This window comes from Crinia signifera, chromosome 1 (assembly GCF_055691185.1).
Source record: "Crinia signifera chromosome 1, ASM5569118v1, whole genome shotgun sequence".
NCBI classification, from domain to species: Eukaryota; Metazoa; Chordata; class Amphibia; order Anura; family Myobatrachidae; genus Crinia; species Crinia signifera.
This window is the reverse complement of record NC_139217.1, coordinates 339,519,414-339,547,395: the sequence shown is the minus strand read 5'-3', so window position 1 is coordinate 339,547,395 and position 27,982 is coordinate 339,519,414. Positions and strand designations below refer to the sequence as shown.

The window sequence follows — 27,982 nt, the reverse complement described above, 5'->3', positions numbered from 1 at the left end:
AACAGATCAATGTTTTGATTTCACTTATTTCAGTGTTAAAAAATTAGTCACAAAAGGTAAATAAAAAAAAACCCACTCTGCTATGCAGACATGCTCTGCATAGCAATGTAGAGCAGTAGCACAGTCAGGGGAGTCAAGCAGCAGTGCCACGGGTGTGAGAGCCGGTACACGGCAGAGTAGCACACAGTCAGAGGAGGCATGCAGCAGTGCCGCGGGTGTGGGAACCACATCTCATTCATAAAAGAGCCACATGCGGCTCAAGAGCAACATGTTGGCCACCCCTGCCCTAATCTAAAGAATATGTCCAATCTGGAAAATCAGGCACATCGTCTAGTGTGTGGTCTAGTGGCAGGCATTATAATGTAGCTGGGAGTGATATATCAGCTGACGTATTGTTACATCAGCCTTCCCATTGGCTTGGTACACACATCCTTAAGTGTATAAACAAGTGTATAAACAAAATACTTATAAATAACTTTGTGTACCTGTGTGTGATGAGTACATAACTTTCCAAGGTCAGATCTTTAAGGACAGCTGCACTGTATGTGGGAAGCGTCTAGTAGTGTTCACCCGCCTTTATGTACAAGACGGAACCATCGTCATGGCTACATGGTGCCCTGTGCCGGCCCAGCCCAGTTTGCTCATAGAGGGGTGTGGTTGCAGTGCCCATACAGGGGGTAGGTATCCTGCGCATACAGGGGGTAGGTAGATGGAGCATACAGAGGGTTAGGTAGATGGCACATACAGAAGGGTAGGTACAGTGCCCATACAGCAGGGGGGGGGGGGGGCAGTTTGTATACAATAGGGTAGGTACAGCACCCATAAAGGGGGGTAGGTGCAGTTCACATACAGGGGAGTAGGTACAGTGCCCATACAGTGGGAAGGTACAGTGCGTATACAGGAGGTAGATACAATATGCATATACAGGGAGTAGGTACAGCGCGCAGTACTTGTGTAGTTTCACGGCGCCACCGCTCGCACATTCTGTTTGAAACTTGGCAGCTTGCCAGACTCTGTGCACGTGGCGCTCTAGCTGTTCTCAGCGCTACATTACCAGCATAGCGTGTGCTCGTGCCGCTGTAGCTGTTCTCAGCGCAGCGCTACGTTATCAGCGTAGCGTAGCGTCTAAACTCAGACTCCCTGCGACACCCCGGCACACCGCTATCAAAGGGGGTGTCCGAAATGTAGACGCTACAATTTAGACGCTTTAGCATCTGAAACCTGGACTATCTGCAAGCCGCTAAGGGGGGTATCTGGATTTAGATGCTAAAGTGTCTGAATTTAGTAGGGTGTAGGGGTAAATAGGGGTGCACTGTGCAAAACACTCTTAAACCTGTTCACAATGACACTAGTCGACACAACAGCTGTCGACCTTGTTAATTCCACTATCCACGCCAACCCGAAGCGTGGCGAGCGACGGCGGTACGCGTCCTAAGACCTCTTCATTCCCCCACTATCCACGTCGGCGCGGAGGTGATTTCATCAAGTGTGGCGAGCCCGAAGCGTGGCGAGCGCAAGCCCCGCGGGCTTCACAGGTATCCGCGTCCCCTCGCGGGGCACGCTGCGCTCGCCACACTTTACAAAGTCCACTCCACGCTGACATGGATAGTGGGGGTATGAAAAGGTCGTAGGACGCGTACCGCCGCCCCTCGCGAGGCACTCTGTGTTAGAACAGTGTGCATACAGGGGGTAGGTGCATACAGGGGGTAGGTACAGTTTGCATATAGTGGGGGTAGGTACAGTGCGCATATAGAGGAGTAGATAAAGTGCCCATACAGGGGTACAACACCCATGTAGGTACAGTCGCATATACAGGGGGTAGGTACACTGCAACATATAAAAGGGGTAGGTAAACTGTATACAGGGGATAGGTACAGTATAGCGTGCAGATACAGGGGGTAGGTACAGTGCACATACAAGGGGTAGGTACATACAGAGGGTAGGCACAGTGAGTATACAGGGGATAGGTACAGTGTGCATACACAGGGGGGTAGATACATACAGTGTGTAGGTAAAATGCACAAACAGGTGGTAGGCACATACAGGGGGTAGGTATACAGTGTGCATATACAGGGCTAGGTAGGTATAGTGCCCATACAGGGGGTAGGTACAATGCAGATATACAGGGAGTAGGTACAGTGCACATATACAGGGGGTAGGTCAGTGTGCATATAAAGTAGGTATAATTCGCAAATACTGGGGGTAGGTATAGTGCACATATATATATTGGGTAGGTACAGAGAGCATACAGTGGGTAAGTACGATGTGCATATACAATGGGGTAGGTAGGTACAGTGAGCATACAGGGGGTAGGCACAGTGAGTATATACACGGAGTAGATGCAGGGGGCAAGTGCATTGTGCATATACAGAGGGTGTGCGGACAATAATATAGACATGTCACTGTGATCCCCGGCTTGTGTTTCCCTCTCTCTCCGGCTGTGCGGCGCCTCCCGCCGCCCCCCCTTCCTCTCCCCCGGCTGCCGCCATCCCAGCTGCCTTTCCCGGGCTGAGGCGCGGGCAGAGCGGCGGGTATGGGCAGCGCGGGCCGGGCGGGATCACTCAGTGGCCAACGGCAGCGCTCTGGCTGCTGTGTGAGGGGCAGGGGGGAGAGGAGGCTTCGGGACACCTGCTGCCGCTGCTCCCAGAACTGTATGGCCACAGCCGCGGGGGGGAGCAGGCAGCACACACTCACTGCCGCCGCCATCGTACTCACACCGGCACAGGGCACCCCGCTCCCTCCTGACACATTACTTTCCACAACGCATCGTCCGCTGCTGTACTGCGGACCCGTCCTGTGGCTGCACCTGCTGGGGGCTCCCCGCCCTGGACCCCCCTGTCCGCTGTGCACAGTGCTACACGTGAGATTCCGGGGCTACTGTCACAGGCGGTGACGGCCCGGTGCCCGGCTTATGCCCATCACTGTGTGTGTGTGCCTATAAGGTGCACATGTAATGCACCTGCCTCAGGGACCCCAGCGAGGGGTGACAGCGGTATGAGCGGCCCCGCACATCACTGACAGGACCGGCGGTAACCATCACTTATCTCGGGCACTAAGGATACGGTGCTGGGGGAGAGAGGACGGGGGTGGCACTGGCACAGAGAGCAGGAGCGGGCATTGGGGGCAGGCGCTGACTGACTGCTGCTGCTGCCCGGCTGCTCGGGGAGAGGACGGAGTGCGCATGCGCCGGGCTGGACAGCTCCTGAGAGGGAAATTTAAAAACGGTTTGGGAGCAGAGAGACATCAGCAGCACACATTACAAAGGAGAGAAGAGCAGCAGTGACCGGCGAGACCGAGAGCTGCCCACACCCTGCCCTGCACACAGCCATCCTGCCCTGCACCCACCCTGCCCTGCACACAGCCACCCTGCTGCTGCCCTCATCCAAGGATACACCGGCCTGCCTAGGACTATTAGGTACTACTCACTTTATTTGCCTCACTGGATTCCAGCATTTTTACCCCCATTGCCCAGATGCACTGGTACATATACAAGTATAATTAGTACTACTGCCCCTTAGTAATATTGCAGTTATGTGTATTATTGAATATTGCATATAGAGGTGCATGGAGTTTTTGTTTCTACATTCATTATACATTCATTTTTCATTGTACATACTGTACAACCATGTTCTAAGCAGTGATTGTCACACAAACACATTCTGAATTGATGCATTTGGTGTCATTAGTTCCAACTTTATATATGGATCAGGTGTATCAATGAATCATTTTCCTGTCATCTCTTAAAGGAGATGATAGACAGCGACATCTCAGGAATTATGGCTGGAATTATCAGGACATCAGAACAAAATCACCCCCCGAGCCAAGAATACAGGTAACCGACTCACCATATTTTAAATACAGCAAAGAGATGCTACAAATATTATATATATATTTAATATTTTTATTCTATAATAAGTGGCTTTGGAAACATTTCTATCTACTACAGTTATATTCTGTTAAATTTGCCCAGGCAGAATGAGTAGATTACTGTTGCTTTTGTCGGTACAGTTTCTGGTTATAGGGTTTTGATTTAATCTAGCCTCTAAGTATATTCTAATATACTTTTTGGGCATATGTCAAAGCTGCTTTTATAAAACAATTAATATAGTGTTTCAGTATATATTTTTTTTACTATAAACATGAATTGGGAGTTTAATACCCAGCACAAATTCAATGGCATTTTACTATATACTGTATATATAGTTTATGTTTCCGTTTAGTAAAGGATCTTCTGTGTAGGCAATAGAGACTGATTAATTCATTCTTATGCATTACAGCTTTCAGGGCAGTTTTTGGATTTGTACTACATCTCTAATTTAATATAAACAGAATATTATCAAAATGTTTTTTCTTATTATTCTCCATTAATAAGAAATGTGTGCATGCTATTACTGTTGCTACAACAATTACCTATAAAACAACATTCCAAAGAGCTAATGGCAATCCCTTAACAGTTTCACTTAAATACAAAATGCAACAAGAATAAAAAAAAACACATTTTTTTTAATACTGAATTTGTTCATCTTTATTTGATAAGATATAAAGTGTTAATGGTGTTATTTCTAAATGTATTTCAATAAAAAATGGAATAGTTTTTTTCTAATTATTAACTTGAATTATTTGAAGATACAGTTTTTAGCACCCCCTGGTGCATAAAGTGTAGAACACTATAGTATCTGTGTATACAGTATATACTGCTCCAAGACCACACATATTTTATGAACCATTTTTATTGGTTAATTGTTTTTTTTATATTTGCTACAATCATCATAATTCATTTGTTTTGACAAAAACATACATTCATTTTTAAAAATGTTCAAGCACAATTGGTGTAATGGTTAGCATTACTGCTTCACAGCACAAAGGTCTTGATTCCCACCAATACCTTAGTAATCAGTGTGGAGTTTTTATGTTCTCCCCATATTTGCATGTATTTCCCCCTGATATTCCAGTTTTATCACATAGTCCAAAAACATACTGGTAGGCTAACTGAATAATAAAAGTACTTGTGGAAGGGAATATGGATTGTAAACTCTACTAGGGCAGGGACTCAAAATATTCTCTTCGTGATACAGTATGTGTAGGCTATAAAAATAACAGATATAAATAACCAGATAGCAATAAAATATCACTCAACAGATATTGATTTCAGTGTGGGCCTAAATAACAATGACCGCCTTTTTGCATATTGTGTCTTATTTAGGGGCGGAATTCAATTAGCAGTGGTAATTTACAATAGACTTATTGATCTCCTGGGCCTATTCAATTAGCCATGAAAGTGGCTTTAAGACGTAATTTAACAGGGATTTTTTTTATAAGCCCAAGCAGGATCACACTCGTGTGCCAGGCCATTTTAACACATGCGACCAGGAATTTATCTTGGATTCCATGTGCTATCGCCCATTAGCAGTTCATTTTGTGGGAAAGAAAAATAAGTTTTTACTGAATAGTCCTGGGCCTTAAAGCCAGAGGCTACCACCCTTTTTTCACACTTGCCAATTAAATTGACTTCCTCCCATAATATTAAAATAAAATATATAATTTGGTAATGAGAATAAAGAATTTTAGATGTTTATTTTGCTAAATTTTCCTTCATGATAGAAAATGATACTGTATAAGAATTTGTTGACCTGCTTTAGCTACACATTTTGAAGAATTGCAACCATAAAAAAATGCTTTAGTCCCATTCACTGACTTTGCTGTTAACACTGCTACCTACCATGCGCTGACATTTTATTTAATAAGCAGACTTATTTTATTGGCCTATTAATTAATACAGTATATGTAAATTGCAGAAACAATTGTAGTGTATAACACTTAAAAAATAAAATGGGATATTTGAGGTATCATATTTCCCACAGAAACATTCTAAAGATGACAATGCAGTTCGGTAATATACTGGTCCTCATACAATAGAGTGATAGCAATAAAGCGGGAAATAAAGGGTTGATATAATAATATTTCAGCCCACAATGGTTTGTGTTCAGTAGTTATTTGAATTATGCATCTAAGGGGGTATCCAATGACCTGAGGTCGTTGGCCACGGGTCATTGATTTGCCAGGGACTATCCATTTAGCTCTGATGCCGATTTATCAGAGATTATGCACGATTTGGCATAATCCCCTTTTACCCTTTGAGTGCGAACATCTCTGTGAGAGATGTGCAAAATATCTGCTAAAAATGCCAGCATCGCTCCCTTTTGTTATATCAATTCAAATAAAAAATGTTTTGTAAAAAAATATATTTCCTATATAAGGTAAATACTACAGGTCATTATGATGAATAAAAATGTTTGCTTGGCAGTTTTCACACCAATTTTGACAAATTCACTTGGCACTGAAAGGGTTAAATAGGCCTCGGAGCCACGATAATAGGGCCTACACACGTAGCGATCGCTTAGAAAATGACCCTACATCGCTCCATGTGTAGGGGCCTTTGCAATAGCAATGTGCGGCCCCCATGTGATGTAGATCATGCATGCAGTATAAATCTAGTCAGATCGCCAGTGTTCTCACTGGAGAACACTGGCCCTGACAGAACGATTAGCACACATTGATCTTGCTGAGCGATCTAGCATTGCTGAGATCATTCTGCAACATCACCGCGTGTGTAGGCCCCCTAACACATGAGATAGGGGACTTATCCCTGATCCCTTGTGCTTTTGCGTGATCGCTGGTCCATTTTCAGTCTTCAAATATGACAGCTAATGGATACCATGATAATGACCATCGGTCATAAATCACAATATCTGGACGTTTTCAATGGCTGCTTTGGTGATAATTGGATATCCCATTAAAATGGAATTACCATTATCCAGCATTTGTTTTTATTATATCAAAATAATCAGTGATGTATCTGTGATTGTGTTTTGGTTTCTTACAACATCAATATAATATTTTTCTTCAATATGACAGGGTTATTTAGATTGTGAGAATGTGTTGGCATTTGCAAATTACTTAAAATAATGAGCAGGATAATTCCATTTTTCTTCTGTGATCACATTGCCAGAGAGGGTAATTCACATATGAATGTAAGAATGTAAGCTCTAACGAGCAGGGCCCTCTCTCCTCATGTGCTTTTAGAATATATCTCTGCCACTGTTATAATTGCATCAGTGTCCTGTGCTGCAACTGTCTTTTTTATTTACCATGTACTTGTCCTAATTTGCATTTGTCCTGTAAATCACAATCTTTCTTGTATTTTTCTTTGCTCATCTATGTATTGCCAGGAGCTGCGGAACCCTTGTGGCGCCATATAAATAAACAATAATAATAATAACAAATCAGCCAGTTAAGATTTTGCTTCATCAAGTTTTCCTATGCACATCTGTTGGGTTCCGAAGCAAAACTTGTGATGCAGATTGAAGCGATTTGCCATTCCGGACCAGCAAATCACATCCATAATGCTGGATTGAATTGCCCCATTATATTAATAGTACATCTCAGATATATGTAAACCAACTGCAGAGAACATACTTTCCCACCCTGTCAGACTTTGCCTGTTTGTTTTTTCCTATTTAATTCAGATGACACTTATTTCAGTAATAGTGTTACACTGGCAATTGCCTTGCAACCTAATTTAAAATAAATATAAAAAGAAGAAATAAAACACTTTTCTCCGATGTACAATAGATTTTCAGTTTGCAGTTTCTTTTTTGATTGATTAAAAAAAACTCATTATTACAACTTCCCTTTGGCATCCCCATTAGTGAACAATCCGTTGCACCAACACAGTTATTTGGATTATACTTTTCCACACTATGCATTATATGTCAGAAACTGTAGCCTGAAGTTTGCTCACTGCAAACCTGTACCCTTCATTGTACTTCGTTTCCAGAAGTTGTGATTGCTCCTTATAGGGCCGCGTAAATAATGGCAAGTTTTTTTTCATCAGGCCTGACAGAGAAAAGAATAGAGCTGTCACTTTGTATGAGTGCTGTTTACACTTGCCCTGTCACTATAGAACATAACGGGATCCAAGGATCACTGGGGGGTTGCTGTGTAGTCCCACATAGCAGGGGTAAGAGAATGGCTTCCAATTAAAGTGGAAGTCTGTGAGAATTTGCCTCTGTGTTGAGATCTCTAGGAGTGCATCTCTTGGAGCAGTCAAAGCATATTTAAGGTATGATGATTATTCAAGCTTTAATGATGTAGAAGCATTTTGTCCTAATAACTGCAATAACACGCACGCACCACATAGTGCCTTGAAGAGATTGGCTCTTCTCAGCCATATCCTTACAGAAATAAGAGAAAATAGCCAGATTTAAGATGTTCACATTTCTCAATTTACAGAGATTTAATTGTTACAGATCATGAACAGAAAATGCTTAATTTTATTTGACTATTTATTCACTTATTAATACTTGTACTAAATTAAAAACCTAGGATTTGTTGTTATATAACTGGGAGCTCCACAAGGAAAATATCACTTACGGCATCTAGTGTGACCCAGTGTTGCTACCATCAAGTAAAACCATGGGGTGCTTATATGGCATTGTCTGATGATTTACATTGCACGTATGGCTGTATCCCTTCTTATCTCAGCAAACAGATATGGCTCAAAAAGTATGTGTAATTATTTGCTGTAATGTATCTGTCAGATTGTTACATGTGATCACATTCTCCCAGACTTGCCACATATGATTTCATTGTTTGTTAGGTAAATTGGATCAACCATAGCCGGAAGTTTTACGTTTTATCAGTTTAGTTGGAAATAGTGATTTTACATTGATTAACCTTGCAATAAAGGGCTGCTGTTATTAGGGGTAATAGAGGAATACATATAGCCTCAATATAACAGGACCCTGTACTGGATGTTATTTGTATCTAGTTGTAATTTAATTAGTTGATTTACTAGTTGAATTGTTATGGTTCCCATACACTAGGGCGATTCCACAGTGATTTTTGTCTCTATTCATCCAATTCTGGCGTAAAATCGGAGGAAAAGTGTCAAAATCGTATATGTGTGATATCTGGTCCGATGCGATGCGCGTTCCCGTGAACTACAGTATAGATATATTGCATCACCAAGCAATGGCTGGCTGGGATCGCATACAATACATTGTAGACAAAAGGTTCCCGGCGGTTCAAGGGGGGATCGCGGGTGACTTCTCCCCTCTGAGAAGTCATCCTTAGTGAATGGGCACCTTTATATATAAATCAATATAGTCAACTTGATCCCTACAAATATAGGACCTTACGTTCGCATGGAGGGCCGGTGGTGTGCGTCTGCACATGCGCAGATGCATTTCTGCACAAGTACAGACACAGGGTGTGTGCACCCACGAGGAACATTCTGTTCGCTGGGTGCCTGCACCCTACACAGCGGCCGGGCAGCTCCGTTAGCATATGGGAGCCCAGCGTTTCATGGGTGTTCCAATGAGAACGCTGGGCATTCTCATGCTAATGAGGCCGTGATGTCAGCTTCCCGCCCTGTCCTCGCACAGGGCGCCCACATTTTAGAGTCACCTATAGCAAATAGAATACCGAATTAAATATCTCACTTTCTGTTACTGTACAGTATGTTAACTTCCATATCCGTTCCTTAATGTTATAAGTTACTTGTTTATGTATATCATTGTGTGATTTAGGTTGTGTGACACTTTTTATTTATTCTTGTCTGTAGTGGCTGTACATTGGCCAAGGATTTGTATTCATATGTATCTCTCTGTGCTTTCACCATTTATCCGTATGTATTTTGTTGCAAATTAATATCAACGTTCTTCAAATAGAGTAAAAACAAATATAAATGTTGTTGCACAATAGCCACCCAGTGCATCAGAGTGGTGCTATCCAGTGTCTTATTAGGTATGTAGAATGGACAGTGTGAGTTACACAGTACAAGGGAACAATATTCAGCAATTACAGTACAGAGAAAAAGGAAATATTGTGCCTATTAGACCCATGCCCAACACATATAGCAGACCTTTTGTAGCTTTATGCCCAGATATATTGCACTGTGCCCATACTAACCAGCATGGTCTCTGTTCCCACACAATGCTCCCCCTATTCCTATTCCAATATTCAGTATAACTTTAACTAGCCAACAGCTGATTATTAGTGAACACTCCCTTTCCCTGTACTCATGAAGTCCACATAGCACCTTTCAGCTAATGTAAGCTGTACTAGAACAACAATAATGGCAGGTTTATTTGTTATTTATTCAAGACACAGTTTCACTCATATGTACGTTTACAGCTATTGGTGCAATTTGTACCCAGAGTTTACAACTATTGGTTCAATATGTACCCAGTGTTTACACTTATTGGTGCAATATGTATCCAGCGTTTACAGCTATTGGTGCAATATGTACTCAGTGTTTACAGCTATTGGTGCAATATATACCCAGTGTTTTTAGTTATTGGTGCAATATGTACCCAGTGTTTACAGCTGTTGGTGCAATATGTACCCTGCGTTTACAGCTATTGGTGCAATATGTACCCTGCATTTACAGCTATTGGTGCAATATGTACCCAGTGTTTACACTTATTGGTGCAATATGTATCCAGCGTTTACAGCTATTGGTGCAATATGTATCCAGTGTTTACAGCTATTGGTTCAATATGTACCCAGTGTTTACAGCTATTGGTGCAATATGTACAGTACCCAGTGCTTACACTTATTGGTGCAATATGTATCCAGCGTTTACAGCTATTGGTGCAATATGTACCCACTGTTTACAGATATTGGTGCAATATGTACCCAGTGTTTACAGCTATTGGTGCAATATGTACCCTGCATTTACAGCTATTGGTGCAATATGTACCCAGTGCTTACACTTATTGGTGCAATATGTGTCCAGCATTTACAGCTATTGGTGCAATATGTGTCCAGCATTTACAGCTATTGGTGCAATATTTACTCAGTGTTTACAGCTATTGGTGCAAATGTTATCTGTTGCAGACACTTTACAATTATTCTATTAGCTTCCTGCTGGGTCCACCTGTGCTCCATTGCTTTTAATAGTTATATATGTCAGAGGCTGTTCTGGAAGGTGGTCAGTTCTGGTAAGCAAGGAGTTTTGTTACTGTAATGAGATTGATTGTTATCAATCCAGGTTTAAGTTGATATCTGTTTGCTTGGATCATTGTGTATTTATAACTTCTCAGCTTTCACTTTCACTTATTCAGAATTGTATAGGTTGTCCTGAGTTGTCATTATTTTAAAACAATGCTAAACCTTGAAAGAACCATAGGTATTCAGGTTCAAGAAAAGTAAAAAATGTATATACCTTTTTTTTTATTTCAATGGAATCATCCCTGTACTCAAGTTATATAGCTGATTACATCATGGAGCACATTTTTGGATTTTCCGTTATTTTGTAATGGTAACCAATGGTTATTTATTTAAAGGTGCAGTATTTCCAAATCTTGTTGACTTATTTTATTTAGTTCACTTGCCTTGTAATATTCATGTAAATTAGAGCCCATGCGGCTAAGTACTAATGGTATTCAGAGTGTAATTGATATATAAAGCAAAACTGTGAAAACTAGGGGTATATTTACTAAAGTGCAGTTTATAGAAGTGAAGATGTTGCCCATAGCAACCAATCAGAGTCTACTGATCATTTATCTAGCACCTTCTAGAAAATAATAGGTAGAATTTGATTGGCTGCTACAGACAACATCTCCAATTGTAAAAAATCTGCACTTTAGCAAATATTTATCAATTACCTTATATAAAGTCAGGTACATCCTTGACAGACCCTCCATCCAAGTAGCTGATTGATGATATGCCAAGCGAGACATCACAACTGGGTTGACACTTTATTATGTCCTCCCAGTTATGATGTCATTAGCAGTTTCTGCGGCTAGCATATGAGTAGTGTGTCCATACACACTGGCAGATGTACAGATATATTTGCATCTACCATGCTGCAGAGCCTACACAATATAAGCAGAGGTGTACCCAGCTTTGGTCTATGAAAATAACATCTGTGGCCTATGTAACAGGGTCTGGGAGATGCGGGATGCTGGCATGTTTTGTTAAAGTGCCAATCATTTAAAAGGTAAAACCAGGTTGTTTTTGCCATGTAGATTATTGCACTTTAAAACAAAGACCGGATAACATTGGGCACCTTCTGCAAACTCTGACCCTATTACATATGCCTACAGATCTCTTATGGCTGAAAATAAAAGGTATCTTTTGACTTCAGACCTAAGATTCCTAATTTAAACTGATGGAAATTCTGGCTTTGTAGGGTGGTGCCCAGATCACCATATACAAGGATCCAATGTTGCCTTAAGAAACAAATTAATTGTTTGTTTAAATAAAACAATGATTTACTTTATTATCAGAGCTTCTGATTGCATTAGGAGAATGTGTGAGGACCAGCTAGGTGCAGTAGCATTAATGACGCAGTAGCAATGCACTAATATTGACCTAACTCACTCTTCTAAAAACATTTTTTGAGTTTTTCCTACTTGGAGAATGACAGTAGCACATAGGTGAGTGTGTATAGATGATGGGTTCCGAATGAAGCAATAATAATACTTAACAATCCTCCAAATGCCAGTATACAATCTGGGAGAAAACTCTGGCTGCTACGTACTAAGTGCAGGCAAAGGTCTTTAAATTATGCTTTTTAGCAAAGGATTAACGCTAAAGAGATCTCTGACATCACCTTGGTCTCATTACTGGGAACTACATGATGTGTGTACCCAGCAACCTCGTTCACACCAGGACCCAGCGGGGAGCCGGCATCGACAAGTGCCTACACTTGCTGATGCCAGCATCGATGAACGCCGGCAGGTGTTCAAGGACATAGGGGGCCATTCTGTGTCATCGCTAACTAGATTCCTAGATTAAGCTGCAGGTACAGATGGCGGGGGATGTCACTAGCGACCCGCGGGAGCATGTATAGTTAACGATACAGTACGTACACACTAGACAGTTTTAGGAATTTGTCATAACTACATGTCATTATCGAAGATTCAATGAAAAAATCACCTAGTGTGTCGATATCATTCAGTGACATTACTCGAACCCGCTGAACATGTGTGCTGTTGGTTTTACACCAAAATCGACCTGCATGTTCAGTAGACGGGGGGAGGGGGGGCGGAATTAACGATGGGTAAGAGCGTGCATCATTAACGATATTCAGAGTGTTTCTGGTTGGCTTGCTAAGCAGCGAAAGTTTGAATGCCCCCCCCCCCCCCCTCATGCTCCAAACATCCCCGCTGCTTTGCGAGTGGATGTTTTGCATAAAAATCCATTCGCAGGGTAGCGTGCGGGGACAAAATCATTTGATAGTCACTGACCATCAGATGATTTCTGCCCTGCTTGCAATTCTAAGTCAGATTTTGCATGGGGGACCAATGTTTTGTGTATACTGGTGCGCAGCAAGCACAATTTCTGCGGATGTGTATACTCTGGGAGCTTGCAAACTCGGTGCAAAATCTGCTCACCGAGTGCACGCTCCCTGCCTTTCCAGTGGGGGGTGGAGAGGGCGTGGGGTGCTGGCCTGAGCCATTAGCATTTGTGAACGCCCAGCTTTTCATGGGCGTTCCCATGAAAACACTGGGCGTACACATGCTAATACGGCCGTGACACACGTGTGGGGGGCGGACAGCAGACATAACCGGATGTCAGCTGCCTGCCCAAATCCCTGGAAATCTACAGGCATATGTACGAGTGGTCTGGACCACCCTTACATATGCGTGCGATTTCAGCATCATTCGATGGTCGGTGACCATCGAAAGATGGGGAGGTTCCCACTGTCATGCGAACGGATGTTTATGTAAAACATCCATTTGCATGCCGGGTGAACGAACACGGGGGGCGGGTGTACCACCATTCGCAAGCCGGATTTTGGATGACTCGCAAGGGTGCAAATTCACGCCATTCAAGGGAGTCAACCAGAATAAGGCCCATAGTGCATACAAAATGTAGAATCTGTGCAACTTACATATAGTACAAAAGCTGACAATATATGGATAAAGGCATTATACGATACACATGAAATGACAAAATTAAAATAGTAATATTTCGAAGATGCCATTCCCCACTGGATTATACTGTCACTTTTACCACATAAATTACGCAGCTTGAACCCAGCTGGGATAATGCACACAAAGGGGGTCATTCTGATTGACTTGCAAAGCTGTGAAATTCACAGTTTTGTGAGACAAGTAAACGCCACCCGCAAGAACGACCGCCCGTCGCATGCACGCACATTTTACCCACACACATGCAAATGGATATTTTGCATAAAACATCCATTCGCAGCTTGCGTTCGGTATGAAATCATTGGATGGTCGCTGACCAACAAATGATTTGTAAGGTGCTCGCAAATCTAAGACGCTCTCTGCTGTCTCAGATTTGCAGCTACCTTGTACGGGTGACATCTGGTTCCTGCCCCCAGCACCTGTGTCATCGGCGAATTACCATGGGAACACCCAGCATTTTTTATGGGAACGCACATGAAATGCTGGGCGCGACCGATGTCCGCTGCCCCATGCCCCCAGTCCACACTGCTGCGTGCGAACGGGCCAGTGAATAATCAATTTGCCACACCCGTTTGCACAAAGAGGATGCACATGCGCATAAATGCAAATTAATTAGAATGATTTCTAAAGCATAAGTTGAGGCTCGGGTGAACATGTTTTATGAGCCAGATCATTCCCAGGTCATCACCCATCACACTGGATTCCAGCTATTCTGGTATTCCAGTATTCAGTGTTCATCTCCAAGAGTTATTGTCCCCAGCCAATCGGTTTCTTTTAGGAGTTGTCCAGGTATGTTTCAGACCTAAGTCCCAGGAAAAACCCTGCTAGCGAGAAGAGTCACAGATCCTGAACTCTCATCCCAGAAAGAGTCTTTGAGACATACAGTAGGGGGCCATTCTGCTTCATTCACTCTCTCGTGTGTTCGCACAGGGGAGCGATGTTTTTTTCTGCGCATGCGCATAATGATTTTGTGCATGTGCAGGCTCTATTGGCGAAGGGACTCGTCGACTTGTTTCATGGGTGTCCTCATGAAAACGCTGGGCGTTCCCATGAGTTTGACAGTGGGATGAGGAGTGGTGACTTCAGCCGCCCCTCTCTGTCTTAGTCCCAATGCCCGTAAATATATGTCTCCACTGACTTATATTTGCCTGGCCAGAAGAAATCATCGGCGAACATCAAATGATTTCTTCGTCAACAGGACATACAAGCGGATGTGTCTTAAGGCCCCCATACATAGAGCCGACTTGTCCTAAGGACAAGTCGGACCCAATTCTCCTCCGAGCCGCCCGGCAGCTCCCTGGGAGGCTCACATACGATTAGGACTTTGATGTGCCATTTTTTACATGTGATAAATCGCATGCGATTTATCACATGTAAAAAAAAATAACAGGGAGCTCCAGGGCGGTGAGGAGCAGTGGGGGCGGGCGGCTGGGGAGGAAGCAGTGGGGCAGCAGCGTTACCAGATCAGTCGGGTGGGCGGCGGTGACCATCAGTCTCCACTGTCCAGTGCTGTAGCAGGCGGGCAGCGGCGGCTATTACATCTTTAAAATAATGTGTCAAATGACTCTCCAGCTTTTGATTGGCTGAGATAGAGCACTCTCAGCCAATCAGCGGCCGCTGAGGGAGGCCACTGATTGGCTGAGAGTGCTCTATCTCAGCCAATCATTAGCCGGGCAGTCATTTGACATGTTATTTTAAAGTTGTAATTGCCGCGGCTGCAGTGCCCGCCCGCTACGGCGCTGGACAGTGGAGACTGACTGTCACCACCGCCCGACTGATCTGATCTCGTATGTCCCGCCGGTCCGACCCCTGGGGCCGGGTCCGATATGCACGGGACCGCGCATCGGACCCGACCCCATGTCATGAAGAACCGATTTGGTCCGATTTATCGGGCCGATTGATCGCCATCGGCCGAAATCGGTCCAAATTGGCTCGATGTATGCCCACCTTTAGTTACACATCCCCTCACATGGTTGCAAGGGGATACGGCGTCAGCGGTGATTCGGCAGGGCGACATGGCGGCCCTCTGGAACATGGTAAGCTGTGAAGCTTGCAGAATCAGGGCTATAGTGAGCCATACCCAGTTGTAGTTTACTGAGGATTTACTAAACTACGGCAGGAGCCAGGACATTCCACACTCCAGGTCTCGCCCGCAGTGTCTGCAGATATTTGCGGGCAAAGCGCTAAAGTACGAGCGCTTCGCTATACAGTGAAGCACTCGCACATCACTGGCTATCCCCTGACTGCGAAGCCAGCAAATGCTGTCTATGGGGGGAAATTTTGATGGGAAAAAAAGATGGGAGTTTTATTTTACATGGTATGTTGCTATGGGCAACAACAGAATCGACTTATTTAGCACCTTATAGAATATAATAGATAGTATCTGATTGGTTGCTCATAGTCACAGTCACATAGCTCACAGTAAATTTCCCCCTATCATTGGGGTTGCAGCAGTTGCATGTTCCTTGTGCCCCTCTCTGCACCCTACTGTACATTAATGTTCCCTATGCCTCTCTGCTTCTTGCATTATCCCCATGTATCTATTTGCTCTCTGCATTAATGTTCCCCATGCCGTCCTCTGCTCCTTGCATTAATGTTCCCCATGCCTCTCTTTCCTCCCTGCATTAATGTTCCCCATGCCTCTCTTTGCTCCCTGCATTAATGCCCCCCATGTCTCTCTCTGATCCCTGCAATAATGCCCCCATCTCTCTGCTGCCTGCATTATTACCTCCATGTCTCTCTCTGCTCCCTGCATTAATGTCCCCATGTCTCTATCTGCTCCCTGCATTAATGCCCCCCATGTCTCTCTCTGCTCCCTGCATTAACGCCCCCATGTCTCTCTCTGCTCCCTGCATTAATGCCCCCATGTCTCTCTCTGCTCCCTGCATTAACGTCCCCCATGTCTCTCTCTGCTCCCTGCATTAGTGCCCCCAATGTCTCTGCTCCCTGCATTAATGCCCCCATGTCTCTCTCTAATCCCTGCATTAATGCCCCCATGTCTCTCTCTGCTCCCTGCATTAACGTCCCCCATGTCTCTCTCTGCTCCCTGCATTAGTGCCCCCAATGTCTCTGCTCCCTGCATTAATGCCCCCATGTCTCTCTCTAATCCCTGCATTAATGCCCCCCATGTCTCTCTGCTCCCTGCATTAATGCCCCCCATGTCTCTCTCTGCTCCCTGCATTAATGCCCCCATGTCTCTCTCTGCTCCATGCATTAATGCCCCATGTCTCTCTCTCTGCTCCCTGCATTAATGCCCCCATGTCTCTCTCTGCTCCCTGCATTAATGCCCCCCATGTCTCTCTCTGCTCCCTGCATTAATGCCCCATGTCTCTCTCTCTGCTCCCTGCATTAATGCCCCCCATGTCTCTCTCTGCTCCCTGCATTAATGCCCCATGTCTCTCTCTCTGCTCCCTGCATTAATGCCCCCATGTCTCTCTCTGCTCCCTGCATTAATGCCCCAATGTCTCTCTCTTCTCCCTGCATTAATGCCCCCATGTCTCTCTCTGCTCCCTGCATTAATGCCCCCATGTCTCTCTCTGTTCCCTGCATTAATGCCCCCATGTCTCTCTCTGCTTCATGCATAATGCCCCCATGTCTCTCTCTGCTCCCTGCAATAATGCCCTCATCTCTCTCTCTGCTCCCTGCATTAATGCCCCCATGTCTCTCTCTGCTTCATGCATAATGCCCCCATGTCTCTCTCTGCTCCCTGCAATAATGCCCCCATGTCTCTCTCTGCTCCCTGCATTAATGCCCCCATGTCTCTCTCTGTTCCCTGCATTAATGCCCCCATGTCTCTCTCTGCTTCATGCATAATGCCCCCATGTCTCTCTCTGCTCCCTGCAATAATGCCCTCATCTCTCTCTCTGCTCCCTGCATTAATGCCCCCATGTCTCTCTCTGCTTCATGCATAATGCCCCCATGTCTCTCTCTGCTCCCTGCAATAATGCCCTCATCTCTCTCTCTCTGCTCCCTGCATTATTACCCCCATCTCTCACTGATCCCTGCATTATTACCCCCCATGTCTCTCTATGCTCCCTGCTTTAATGCCCCCCATGTCTTTCTCTGCTCCCTGCATTAATACCCCATGTCTCGCTCTGCTCCCCGCATTAATGACTCCCATGTCTCTCTCTGCTCCCTGCATTAATGCCCCCATGTCTCTCTCTGCTCCCTGCATTAATGCCCCCATGTCTCTCTCTGCTCCCTGCATTAATGCCCCCCCATGTCTCTCTCTGCTCCCTGCATTATTACCCCCCATGTCTCTCTATGCTCCCTGCTTTAATGCCCCCATGTCTCTCTCTCTGCTCCCTGCATTAATGCCCCCATGTCTCTCTCTGCTCCCCGCATTAATGACTCCCATGTCTCTCTCTGCTCCCTGCATTAATGCCCCCATGTATCTCTCTGCTCCCTGCATTAATGCCCCATGCCTCTCTGATCCCTGCATAAATGTTCCCCATGCCTTTTTGCTATTTGCAGTGATATGATGAACCTGTACCATTGGATAGGTAAAGTGATGATAGAACATTAGAGAAGTCTGTTGAGCAACATCATCAGAGCAGAACCACAGTGGTCTCACACAGCCATTAAGCTGGCAGTAACTTCTTACAGTCCAAACAGACATAGCTGAGTAATGTATCTCTATCTGTGGCTGATAATTGTACAGATGTTAATAGTAATTACTCCCATTTGTGTTTTCTAACTACACATCAAGTAGTGGTGTTTGAAAGCTATGCCAGAATATAAATAAATATATATATATATATATATATATATATATATATATATATATACACCTTTAAATATCATAACACATATTTTGCTCTAATTCATAATTCTTAAATGATTAATATCAGAATGATGATATTTTCCTAAAGAATTTGCATTTGTAATAGAGAGGTGCACAACGTTCCTCAATCTGTTTGTGTCACACATGCAGTATAATATATGGGTCCCAGTAGGATGCACCAGTGACATTTGGGGGTCACAGCACAATGGCACTTTGGCACCTGGGGTTCCAGCTAATGATAGCTGAGCATCGTATTTGCTTTTAAAATATGAATCATTAGCAAATGTGGAAATGGTTAACAGCAAAGCAAAGGGTTTGTAACCTGTTAATTTGGACTCCAAAATGTTTGCTAATTGATTTTTAAATATTTAAGTAAACAAATTAACATTTGGAATGTAATGTTATCTTAAGCTTAAGTATTAATAAGGTATAGTAACTATACAGAAATATATAATTTATTCAAAGCTTTACATTTACTGAGTTTTACTCTGGTATCAGGGTCAAAAGCTTAAAGCTTGCTTTAAAACGGTAAAGTAAAAAAAAGACTACACCATGCCTTGGTTATCAGGGAAGCATTACAAACGTAGTATATTATAATATACTATTAGCCTGCAATGTTAATAGCATGATATTTTTATAATGATATTAAAATCTATGTAGAACAGATTTCCTTAGGGACATGATTTTGTGGTCCTAGTGTGTATTTCTCTGTAAGTGTTAACACAGTGTTTGATAGTGTTTTACAATGCTGGCAGTAGGTTAGCACATGACAGGAGGTATTCGTACAGGGGTTTGACTCTTAACACCCCTCATCCGACCTTTCGATTCAAAATAAGAAAAAATCACGAGCTCTTTTTTTCAGGCCAGTGGGCACCAGGCGGGTGGCAGATGGCAAGTTTTTGTGCGTTGCTTGTCTGGTGTCATTCAGCTAGATTAATGCAGGGTCTGTGTAGAGGGGAATGAAGAGGGGGAGGAAAATGAAAAAGAGAAACAATTAACCTAAAAAGAAAACAATGGAGACACGTGTCAGTCGGCTCTGGCCGTTTGTGGAACACAATGGGCAATCATCTTTCAATAACAGAACCAACTGTTGCAGAGCAGCCTGGCCTGCCCAGCTTTCAAATTATTTTGTTTGATCTTGTTTGTTTATGAGTCAGCCAATGGGAGAGCTGGAATAAAGGTCAGCTGGATGTACTTTCCCCTCAACTGCCATTGCTCTTACTGCACAACTGCAAAGGAATATTATGGACATGAATGGCAAACCTTCCTGCTTTGCTGCAAATGCTTATACATAGAAGACATCAAAACAGTTCACTCTTCAGATGTCAGTTTTATTATATAAACTGCATTTTAATTTGTAATAATAATGTGTTTCTGCTCATTATATCATTGGATGCGGCACTCATGTATAGTACACATGGAAACAGGGAGCGGTGATTACTAATATTTTAGGCTCCATGAAAGATTACATTTGGAAACATTGTCAATCACTGCTCCCTGCAAGTGTGCATTTGTGTGTTTGTGTGTATAATAAATACACGTATATATATATATATGTGTACGTGTGTGTTTGTGTACATATATCAGTATGTATGTGTGTGTGTGTGTATAATATTGTATTACATATTACTCCGTCATGCACAAGACATAATTTACGCAAAACAAACGTTACTCACTAGATTCTTATTGTAAATCAGTTGTCACTGCATGTTGTTCCAGAAATGTTTTTCTTTATGAATGTGATTAAATTCCAATAGAATGGTCATCATGTGTTTGCTTACCTGTACTTTTAATGCTTATAGGCTTGTGACCTCTGACCCTTCACAATTGCGAGAAGATGATCTTCCAAATGACTTACAGTCTCTGTCATGGCTGACCTCTGTGGATGTGCCCAGGTTACAGCAGATGACTAGTGTGAGGATGGAGTACACTATTCCTTCACAGAACTCCATCATTCAGCAGCCAGGTAAGAGGAGTGTATCTTATATGTTTTAGTATGTACAGTATATACGGGGATACTATCTATGTAGAGTATGTAGAGTTTACTAGACCGTGATTAAATGGTTATTGATTACCACTTGTTATGTTTTACCATACCTAGGTCAGATATCAAACACCATACCTGCACAAATGATTCATATACCAACAAGCATGTCGCAAGGAATTTTGGATCTTAACAGCATGAATTCACATGGATCTAATGTAAGTGGTAATGTATAGATAAATTATGCATACCAATACTGGTACCAACAAAGAAATGAACTCATTGCTGTGTTATATTTTATTTAACTAGGTTAGCCAGTACAGTATGGGTGGCCATCTGTCTCCAAGCCTTCAGTCCCAGCAGTCTATGTATCAGTCTCACACCCAGCAGATTTATGCATTATCTCAGGGATCTCAGCAGGTAAGCTGCTCCATCCATTATTTGTCTGCCATGCAGGAAAGTTTTAGATGCACATGCACTTGTCCCCACATTAATACATGTTTCTTTTTATGTTTTGTATGAGGTAAAATTGAACTGTTGGTGCGATGCGCTTGCTTATCTTATATGTGCTTCTTTTACTGCAGTGTTCTGCAGCTGGGATATTTGGTAATACCTACAGAGCACAGCCTCTGTACTCCCAGGCACGTCTGGCAGTTCATCCTACGCAGGACTTGCATCCCAAGAACTACCCTAAACCTATCTATTCATACAGGTGAATGATTCGTTGTTGTACTAATTCAAGTATTTCAAGAATCAGCAACTGTCAGTCCTATCTTACTTATCTATCCGCCATAATGTGTTTCTTTGGAACAGTTGCCTTATTGCAATGGCCTTGAAAAACAGCAAGAATGGCAGTCTGCCTGTGAGTGAGATCTACAGCTTCATGAAGGAACATTTCCCATATTTCAAGGTAAGAGAACTATGGGATGGAAAATCTGGTCAGTTCAGAAGTGATTCTAAAATATATGTTCTTGGAATGAATCCTCAGTGTATACTGGTCTATAGAAAAATAATGGGGCTGATTCGGAGGGGGAGGCATAAGCACCATAAAAAGCCCTTCCCTACTGGCAAACCATCCATCCCAGCCCCATGGCAGGTGCAGTCTGTCTGTCTGTGTATGGCCTACATGATTGCAACACTCCTATAACAGTGTTTCCACGCGGACAAAGGCCTAATGTCTTCTAATGCTTCAGCACTTCCTGCCAGTTGAGAACAAGCAAGAATAAGCAATAACTGTTGAAACATGAAATTTGGTTGAGGCAATAATTAAATGGTTCACTGTGTGCGTGCGTGCGTGCGTGCGTGCGTGCGTTTATTAATTGTTTCTATTCTGTGCTTTGGATAGAACATATTATTTCTTCATGCGTGATAAATGTAGTAAAACAGATAATATTTGCACAATACTCAAAGCTGGTGAAGTCTTAACAAATTCAGAATATTTGGTAGTCTTTTGAATTATGAAATGTATCAGCAGTACATTTAGGTTTCTTTTAATTATGTTAAGGCCCATACACACTCCCCGATGTCCCCCACCGCCGATATTGGCGGCGGCGAGGATCCGGTGGGGGGGCAGGCATTGGCAGGTGCATACACACTTGCCGATGCCTGCTAGTGTGTATGGGGCTTTACTCTAACAAAAGCAGGTTACTACAGACAGATTGCAGGCATTGATGATTGTGTTTTTTATTTCCTGGAAGATACATATCACTTCAGACAAATATCCCACATGAAGCCATGAGCAACAGCGTTCTCTAAATTCCCTGCTGATGAGCTTATGCTGGCTTTATCTTCCCCTCTCAGCTCTGCAGCTAAAATATACTGCCCAGTCCCTTATCCCCTTTGAATATTACCAAATAAGGTTCTTTCTACGCTCCATGCCTCATTCTCCACCTCTTGGTAACTTCACTTCTTTGTAGGCACCACCCCATGTCCAAGGGAAAGACTTTTCAAGTTTATGGCATCTTTTTTGATGCTGCTCTCCCGATTGTAATCCCCACGAATCCTCTGAGAGGCTGACTTTGGCCCACCCCTGATGAGGAGGCTTAAGATGATATGAGACTGGCAACTTCTAAATCCTTCATCTCCACTTGCCTTAAAGAAACCTCTTATAAACTATATTACTGTAGGTATTATACTCCAGTCTGGCTCTCTTAAATGTTTCCAACTGTTTCACCCCTCTACTGGAGAAACTGGCCTTCGATGTACCCTTACTCATTTGCTGGCACTGTCCAGCCCTTGGCTCTTTTTGGACCTTTGGACCTTGGTTTATACTCTTTTCAGTCATTTATTTTAGGCCCTGATCCCAAAGGTTCTTTGGATCTTCCTCCTAAGTTACTCTGCTTCTGATCTTTGCAAACAGTTCTGTCAAATAGTAGTCACTGATAACTCTTTGATCATTTGAAACTGAAAAGACCCTCTTCCCCCATCCCTGTCTGCCCTAAAAACACACATTTGTCATATAGCCATGATGGAAAATATAACCTATTATCTCCATGACAGAGGCCATATGTTTGCTCAGTTGTGGTCTCCTTGGCTCTCCAAAGAGGGCACTCCATCACCTTTGATATCTGTATTCACTACCTATATTTGGCCCGTGTGCAATGTCAAATAGAGGTGGTGAATGCAAGGATTGGGTGCCTTCTCCTCTATCCTACTTCTTTGGATTGGATTTTTTATTATTTTTCTTATCTTTTACTGTGTACCTCACATGCCACTTTCCTGTCCATTTGGTGCTTCTCATGGTAGTTTTCACAGTTGTCCTGTTCCTCTACACTTGCCAACCCACTTATATTCTATTCCCCAATTCACTTACATGTTTTGTTTTCTATTAACTCTTTTTACTAAAACAGCTCATTTGCAGTGCTCATTGTATTTTCCATTTTTCCTATTTGTCTCTGTGTCCTCTCTATATAAAGAATTTAAAAAAAAAATCATATCAGATTTTACAGTTGCTGGTAATCATTTGAGGTTCATACAATGTCACACATGCAATCTAAATGAACCAATATGGTTAATAAAATTATTACATGTGGGGCCATCTTCATTTTTGGCTTACATGTTGTAATGTATCTGATGGGCTCTTGTTTCTTTATTACACTTCTATATTAGTGGTTGATCTGAACAGAAAAGTACATTTATCTAAAGGACTATTCAACATTAATATGTTCTGTGTATCCTCAGACAGCACCAGATGGCTGGAAGAACTCAGTCCGACATAATCTGTCTCTGAACAAATGCTTTGAAAAGGTGGAGAACAAGCTGAGTGGATCTTCACGCAAAGGATGTCTGTGGGCATTAAACCCTGCAAAGATCGAAAAGATGGAAGAGGAGATGCAGAAGTGGAAGCGGAAAGATCTGCCAGCCATTCGCAGGAGCATGGCTAATCCAGGTAAGAAATGCATACCTGTTGATCTGGCTTATAATGGTAGGAGGTACTCTAAACCTGCACATGCTTAGGACCAGCTGGTGTTAAAAAATGTCTACCCCTTTAAGCTTCATCCCTCTGTATCCTGGTATTTTACATTAATCCTTTCACCACAATCTTCAATTTTTATTTGTAGATGAACTTGATAAACTGATTATGGACAGACCTGAAAACTGCAAAGCTCCAAGTAAGTTGACGACTACAGAATCTACAATGACAACTTTTGGGAGTGTCCCTGGAAGAGTGCCCATCACCCAACTGCAGCCACACCCTGTGATGACCTTGTCTTTACAATCAATACCATTACACCATCAAATTCAAACTCAAGCCAGGATTGCATCAAGCTCTCCTGCCCCAGCCCAAAGTCCTCCTCTCCATGTGGTTCCAGATATGACCCAAAGCCCACTGCACCAGCATATGATTGGTAGGACGGCCTCTGACTTTCTCAACCTTACCTCAGATATGAGCACAGAAGTGGATTCCCTTGACCCTAGCATCATGGATTTTGCTCTACAAGGTACTGTAGGATGTAAATCTGAAAAAAACTCTTGTAGCTAGACATGAGAACTCGTAATCATAAGGCAGTGTTTTGCTCTAAAGCGAAAATGCGGTATCGTTTTTTTACCGCATTTTGGGCCAGATGCACTAAGCTTCAAAAGTGATAAAATGGAGAGTGATAAACAAGCAACCAATCAGCTCCTGTCTGACATTTTTCAACTACAGTCTGTGACACGGCAGGTAGGAGCTGATTGGCTGGCTGTTTATCGCTCTTCATTTTATCAGAAGTTTAGTGCATCTGGCCCACTCTTATGCACTAAATCCTCTTTGTCAGGGCACAGCTGCGGTACCCTATAGAGGCCTATGGGCTTCTCTCCGCATCACTATGAGAGGGATACATCATGGACCCCTCCCAGCATGCCCCACGACCGTCACTGTCACTTTCCCAAGTCTCAGAACAGGAAGGGACGTTGCCGCTTGGCAAAGGACAGCTCTTATCGCAAGAGCTGTCCTTTGTGTTACTAATCGCATATGTTAGTGTATATGCGATTAGTATGGATGCTATAGCCGACGAGGTGGGGCGGGGAGGGGCGGCGGATGTTATAATATCCCGTCCATATAATGTTCCTGAAGTTAGCTTACCTGTATGGTAAGCTGCAAGCTATGAGGTATGATAAGTGCAGGGAGATCTGATACAATTGCTTTGCAATGTCTTTTTACTGTACAGTATTTTGTAATACCACCTTTATAAAATATGTAAAGGCTATCCCAATAGTATGTCTGTGGTGTTCCTAATAATGTAGGGAGTGAAATGAAACATCCAAATATAGTATATAGCACTGTGTTGGTCAGTGGGCAGTGAGGGGTTAAATGTGTGTGCTAGGTACATGGAGGACCTTTAGTTCTCTGGACATCTGCTTTGTCTATTAAGTACATTTTCAGTATTTTTAAGATAACACATTTAAATGACCATGTGTAAATGTGATATCCACTCATATACAGTAGTCTGTTTATGCCACATATCCGTATGCACTTTGTAACCCAATATTTTACATTTCTTTTTTCCAGGTAATATCTGGGAAGACATGAAGGATGAAAGTTTCAATCTCGACACCTTTGCAGCCTTCACAAATTCCCCTCTCCAGCTATCAGACTGTGATTTGGGTTCCATTGGCCTAACACAAGTATCTAGTAGCAGTGACCATTCCTTTACAGACTTTCAAGTCACCAGCTTATATACCACATATGCCAATATGGACAATGTGACAAGTTCCCAGTGTGTGACAGGAACAGGAAATAAACCTATAGCTTTGTTATAGGTCTACGCCAGACCATAGGCAGAGAACCAAAACTGAAGTGAGCACGTTCTACATTGTGTTTATACTTTTCCTTCTAACAGTTCTTGTAGCTTATCGGATGTAGAGAAATCCTTTCTTCTTCTTTTTCCATTTCGGGAACAATTACTCTCTGCCATGAAAGAAACAGGCTACAACTAATGGTGTTTCTGATTACCTACTGGTCACACTCAGCACACAGACTTCTGATGTGATCATTAAACCTACACTGAACTTGAACTATCACTTCAACAGCACCATCATTCATCTGATTGTTTTCATTTGTGGTAAAAGAACCATGAAACACATTGCAGAGCAATTGTGAGACATATCTGGCAGCAAAAGACTCTATATTATGGGACACTATCACAGCCACCACTAGAACTGCGTGTCAAACTTCAATATTTCATGGTCATTTGTAATTCATAAACCTGTAAAAGTTGGGACATCTGTGATCACTGTCAATTATAAAATGTCACTACCTCTTATTGGTGTTTCTTTTTCCAATAGACATGCATTACTCATCAACCCCAACCCAGTAGACCTCAAAAGTAACTGTAATTACACATCTTTATCGAGGGCATTGTTACAAAGCAGGGTTTATACAGTGTATTTACTTATACATTCTCTCTTACTGTTTATTGGTTACTTCAGGGGCATTTATTGTCCAACAAAAGGGCTATTATTATGTAATCAATGAAAGAGCCTTCGTGAAGAATATATATATAAATATATATATATCTATATCCGGCTCTGGGCATCCTAGAGTTGGGTGAAAATATGTGTTAAACTGGGTACACACTGTTCGATTCCTACGGTGCCGCGGGAGAACTATATAGTGCATACACACACTGACCAATATTGTTTGCAATATCAGTCAGTGACGTCACACACCCCCCGCTCTGTACATAACAATATTGTCAGATTGCGCTGCATGTAGAGACGAAAGGGGGGTCATTAACGACCGGTGGCCGTGAGCATCGTTAACGATATTGAACACACACACTGGACAATATGTTCATTATATAGATATCGTTAATAATATATCACCCTGTGTGCAATGGAGACTGTGCTGATTAACTTTATATGTGACACTTGTATATCTGTGTGTGGCTGAGTCTCTTAATATGGGAAACGGTCATCTGTCAGATCACACTTAGGTCGACAGTCATTAGGTCGACCCCGGAAGGTCGACTGGCCCCAAGGTCGACAGGGTTAAAGGTCGACATGGGTCAATGTCGACATGACTTAAGGTCGACATGGGCCAAGATCGACATGGGTTTAGGTCGACATGAGTGTTTCACTGTTTTTTGAGCCGACATGTGGTATTTCATGCCCTACCATCCACTAGGGCGTGGTGGGAGAACAAAATAGTGTGCCGAGCGTAGCAAGGCACCATGCCCGAAGCATCGCGAGCAATGCGAGGGGCTGCAGTTCAACTCCAACTGTGTCCATGTCGACTGTGTCGACATTCGGGTAAAAAAAAAACAGTGAAAAACTCATGTCGGCGTAATGACTGTCGACCTAAACCCATGTCGACCTTAAGTCATGTTGACCTTGGGGACAGTCGACCTTCCGAGGTCGACCTAATGACTGTAGACCTAAGTCTGTTCTGACAGATGTACCGATTCCCTGAATATGTACACAAAGTTCTACAATGTAGCAGCCACAAGTTCCATTGTTCTTCATATACAGTGGCACACAGATATACTGCCCAAGTATCAAATTATTCAGCACAGTCTTATTGCGCATCCTAGTCACATTGGGGCTAGATGTATGTGGACACATCTGTATATGTAGTCCAAGATGAAGATTCAAACAATTCAACACAGTGCCTCCTACATAAAATCCACATACATCCAAATCAACGGCGGTATTCATGTGTACAGATAGACACATTAGGGGAAATTTAATAGGATGAGATATTTGAAAGTGAGAGATTCAGTAAGAAATCTACAGGTTTTTTTTTTATTTTAAAGCGGCAATCATTTACACTTTGAAATCAGAAATTGA

General features: G+C 42.9%; 1 protein-coding gene across 2 annotated transcripts; it reads left to right on the top strand.

Moving 5' to 3' along the window:
• The first annotated feature begins 2,532 nt into the window (after positions 1 to 2,532).
• Positions 2,533 to 26,457, top strand: FOXN4 (forkhead box N4). 2 transcript variants are annotated; one of them, XM_083146095.1, is made up of 11 exons: positions 2,533 to 3,415; positions 3,747 to 3,832; positions 20,532 to 20,695; positions 20,831 to 20,931; positions 21,023 to 21,133; positions 21,298 to 21,425; positions 21,527 to 21,623; positions 23,894 to 24,101; positions 24,274 to 24,324; positions 24,598 to 24,654; positions 25,704 to 26,457. In XM_083146095.1, the coding sequence occupies exons 2-11, from the start codon at positions 3,750 to 3,752 to the stop codon at positions 25,952 to 25,954; spliced, it is 1,251 nt and encodes a 416-aa protein (XP_083002221.1). In that variant the 5' UTR covers positions 2,533 to 3,415; positions 3,747 to 3,749; the 3' UTR covers positions 25,955 to 26,457. The 2 variants fall into 2 exon arrangements, with proteins under 2 accessions (XP_083002221.1, XP_083002214.1); XM_083146088.1 differs by having other exon boundaries at positions 2,536 to 3,415; positions 24,274 to 24,654.
• Positions 26,458 to 27,982: the final 1,525 nt, after the last annotated feature.

Coding starts and splice junctions, on each gene's coding strand:
- FOXN4 (XM_083146088.1), top strand. CDS start 3,750: ATGATAGACAGCGACATCTCAGGAATTATGGCTGGAATTATCAGGACA. Junction 21,426..21,526: donor AAACCTATCTATTCATACAG/GTGAATGATTCG, acceptor TCTTTGGAACAG/TTGCCTTATTGCAATGGCCT. Junction 21,624..23,893: donor AACATTTCCCATATTTCAAG/GTAAGAGAACTA, acceptor GTGTATCCTCAG/ACAGCACCAGATGGCTGGAA.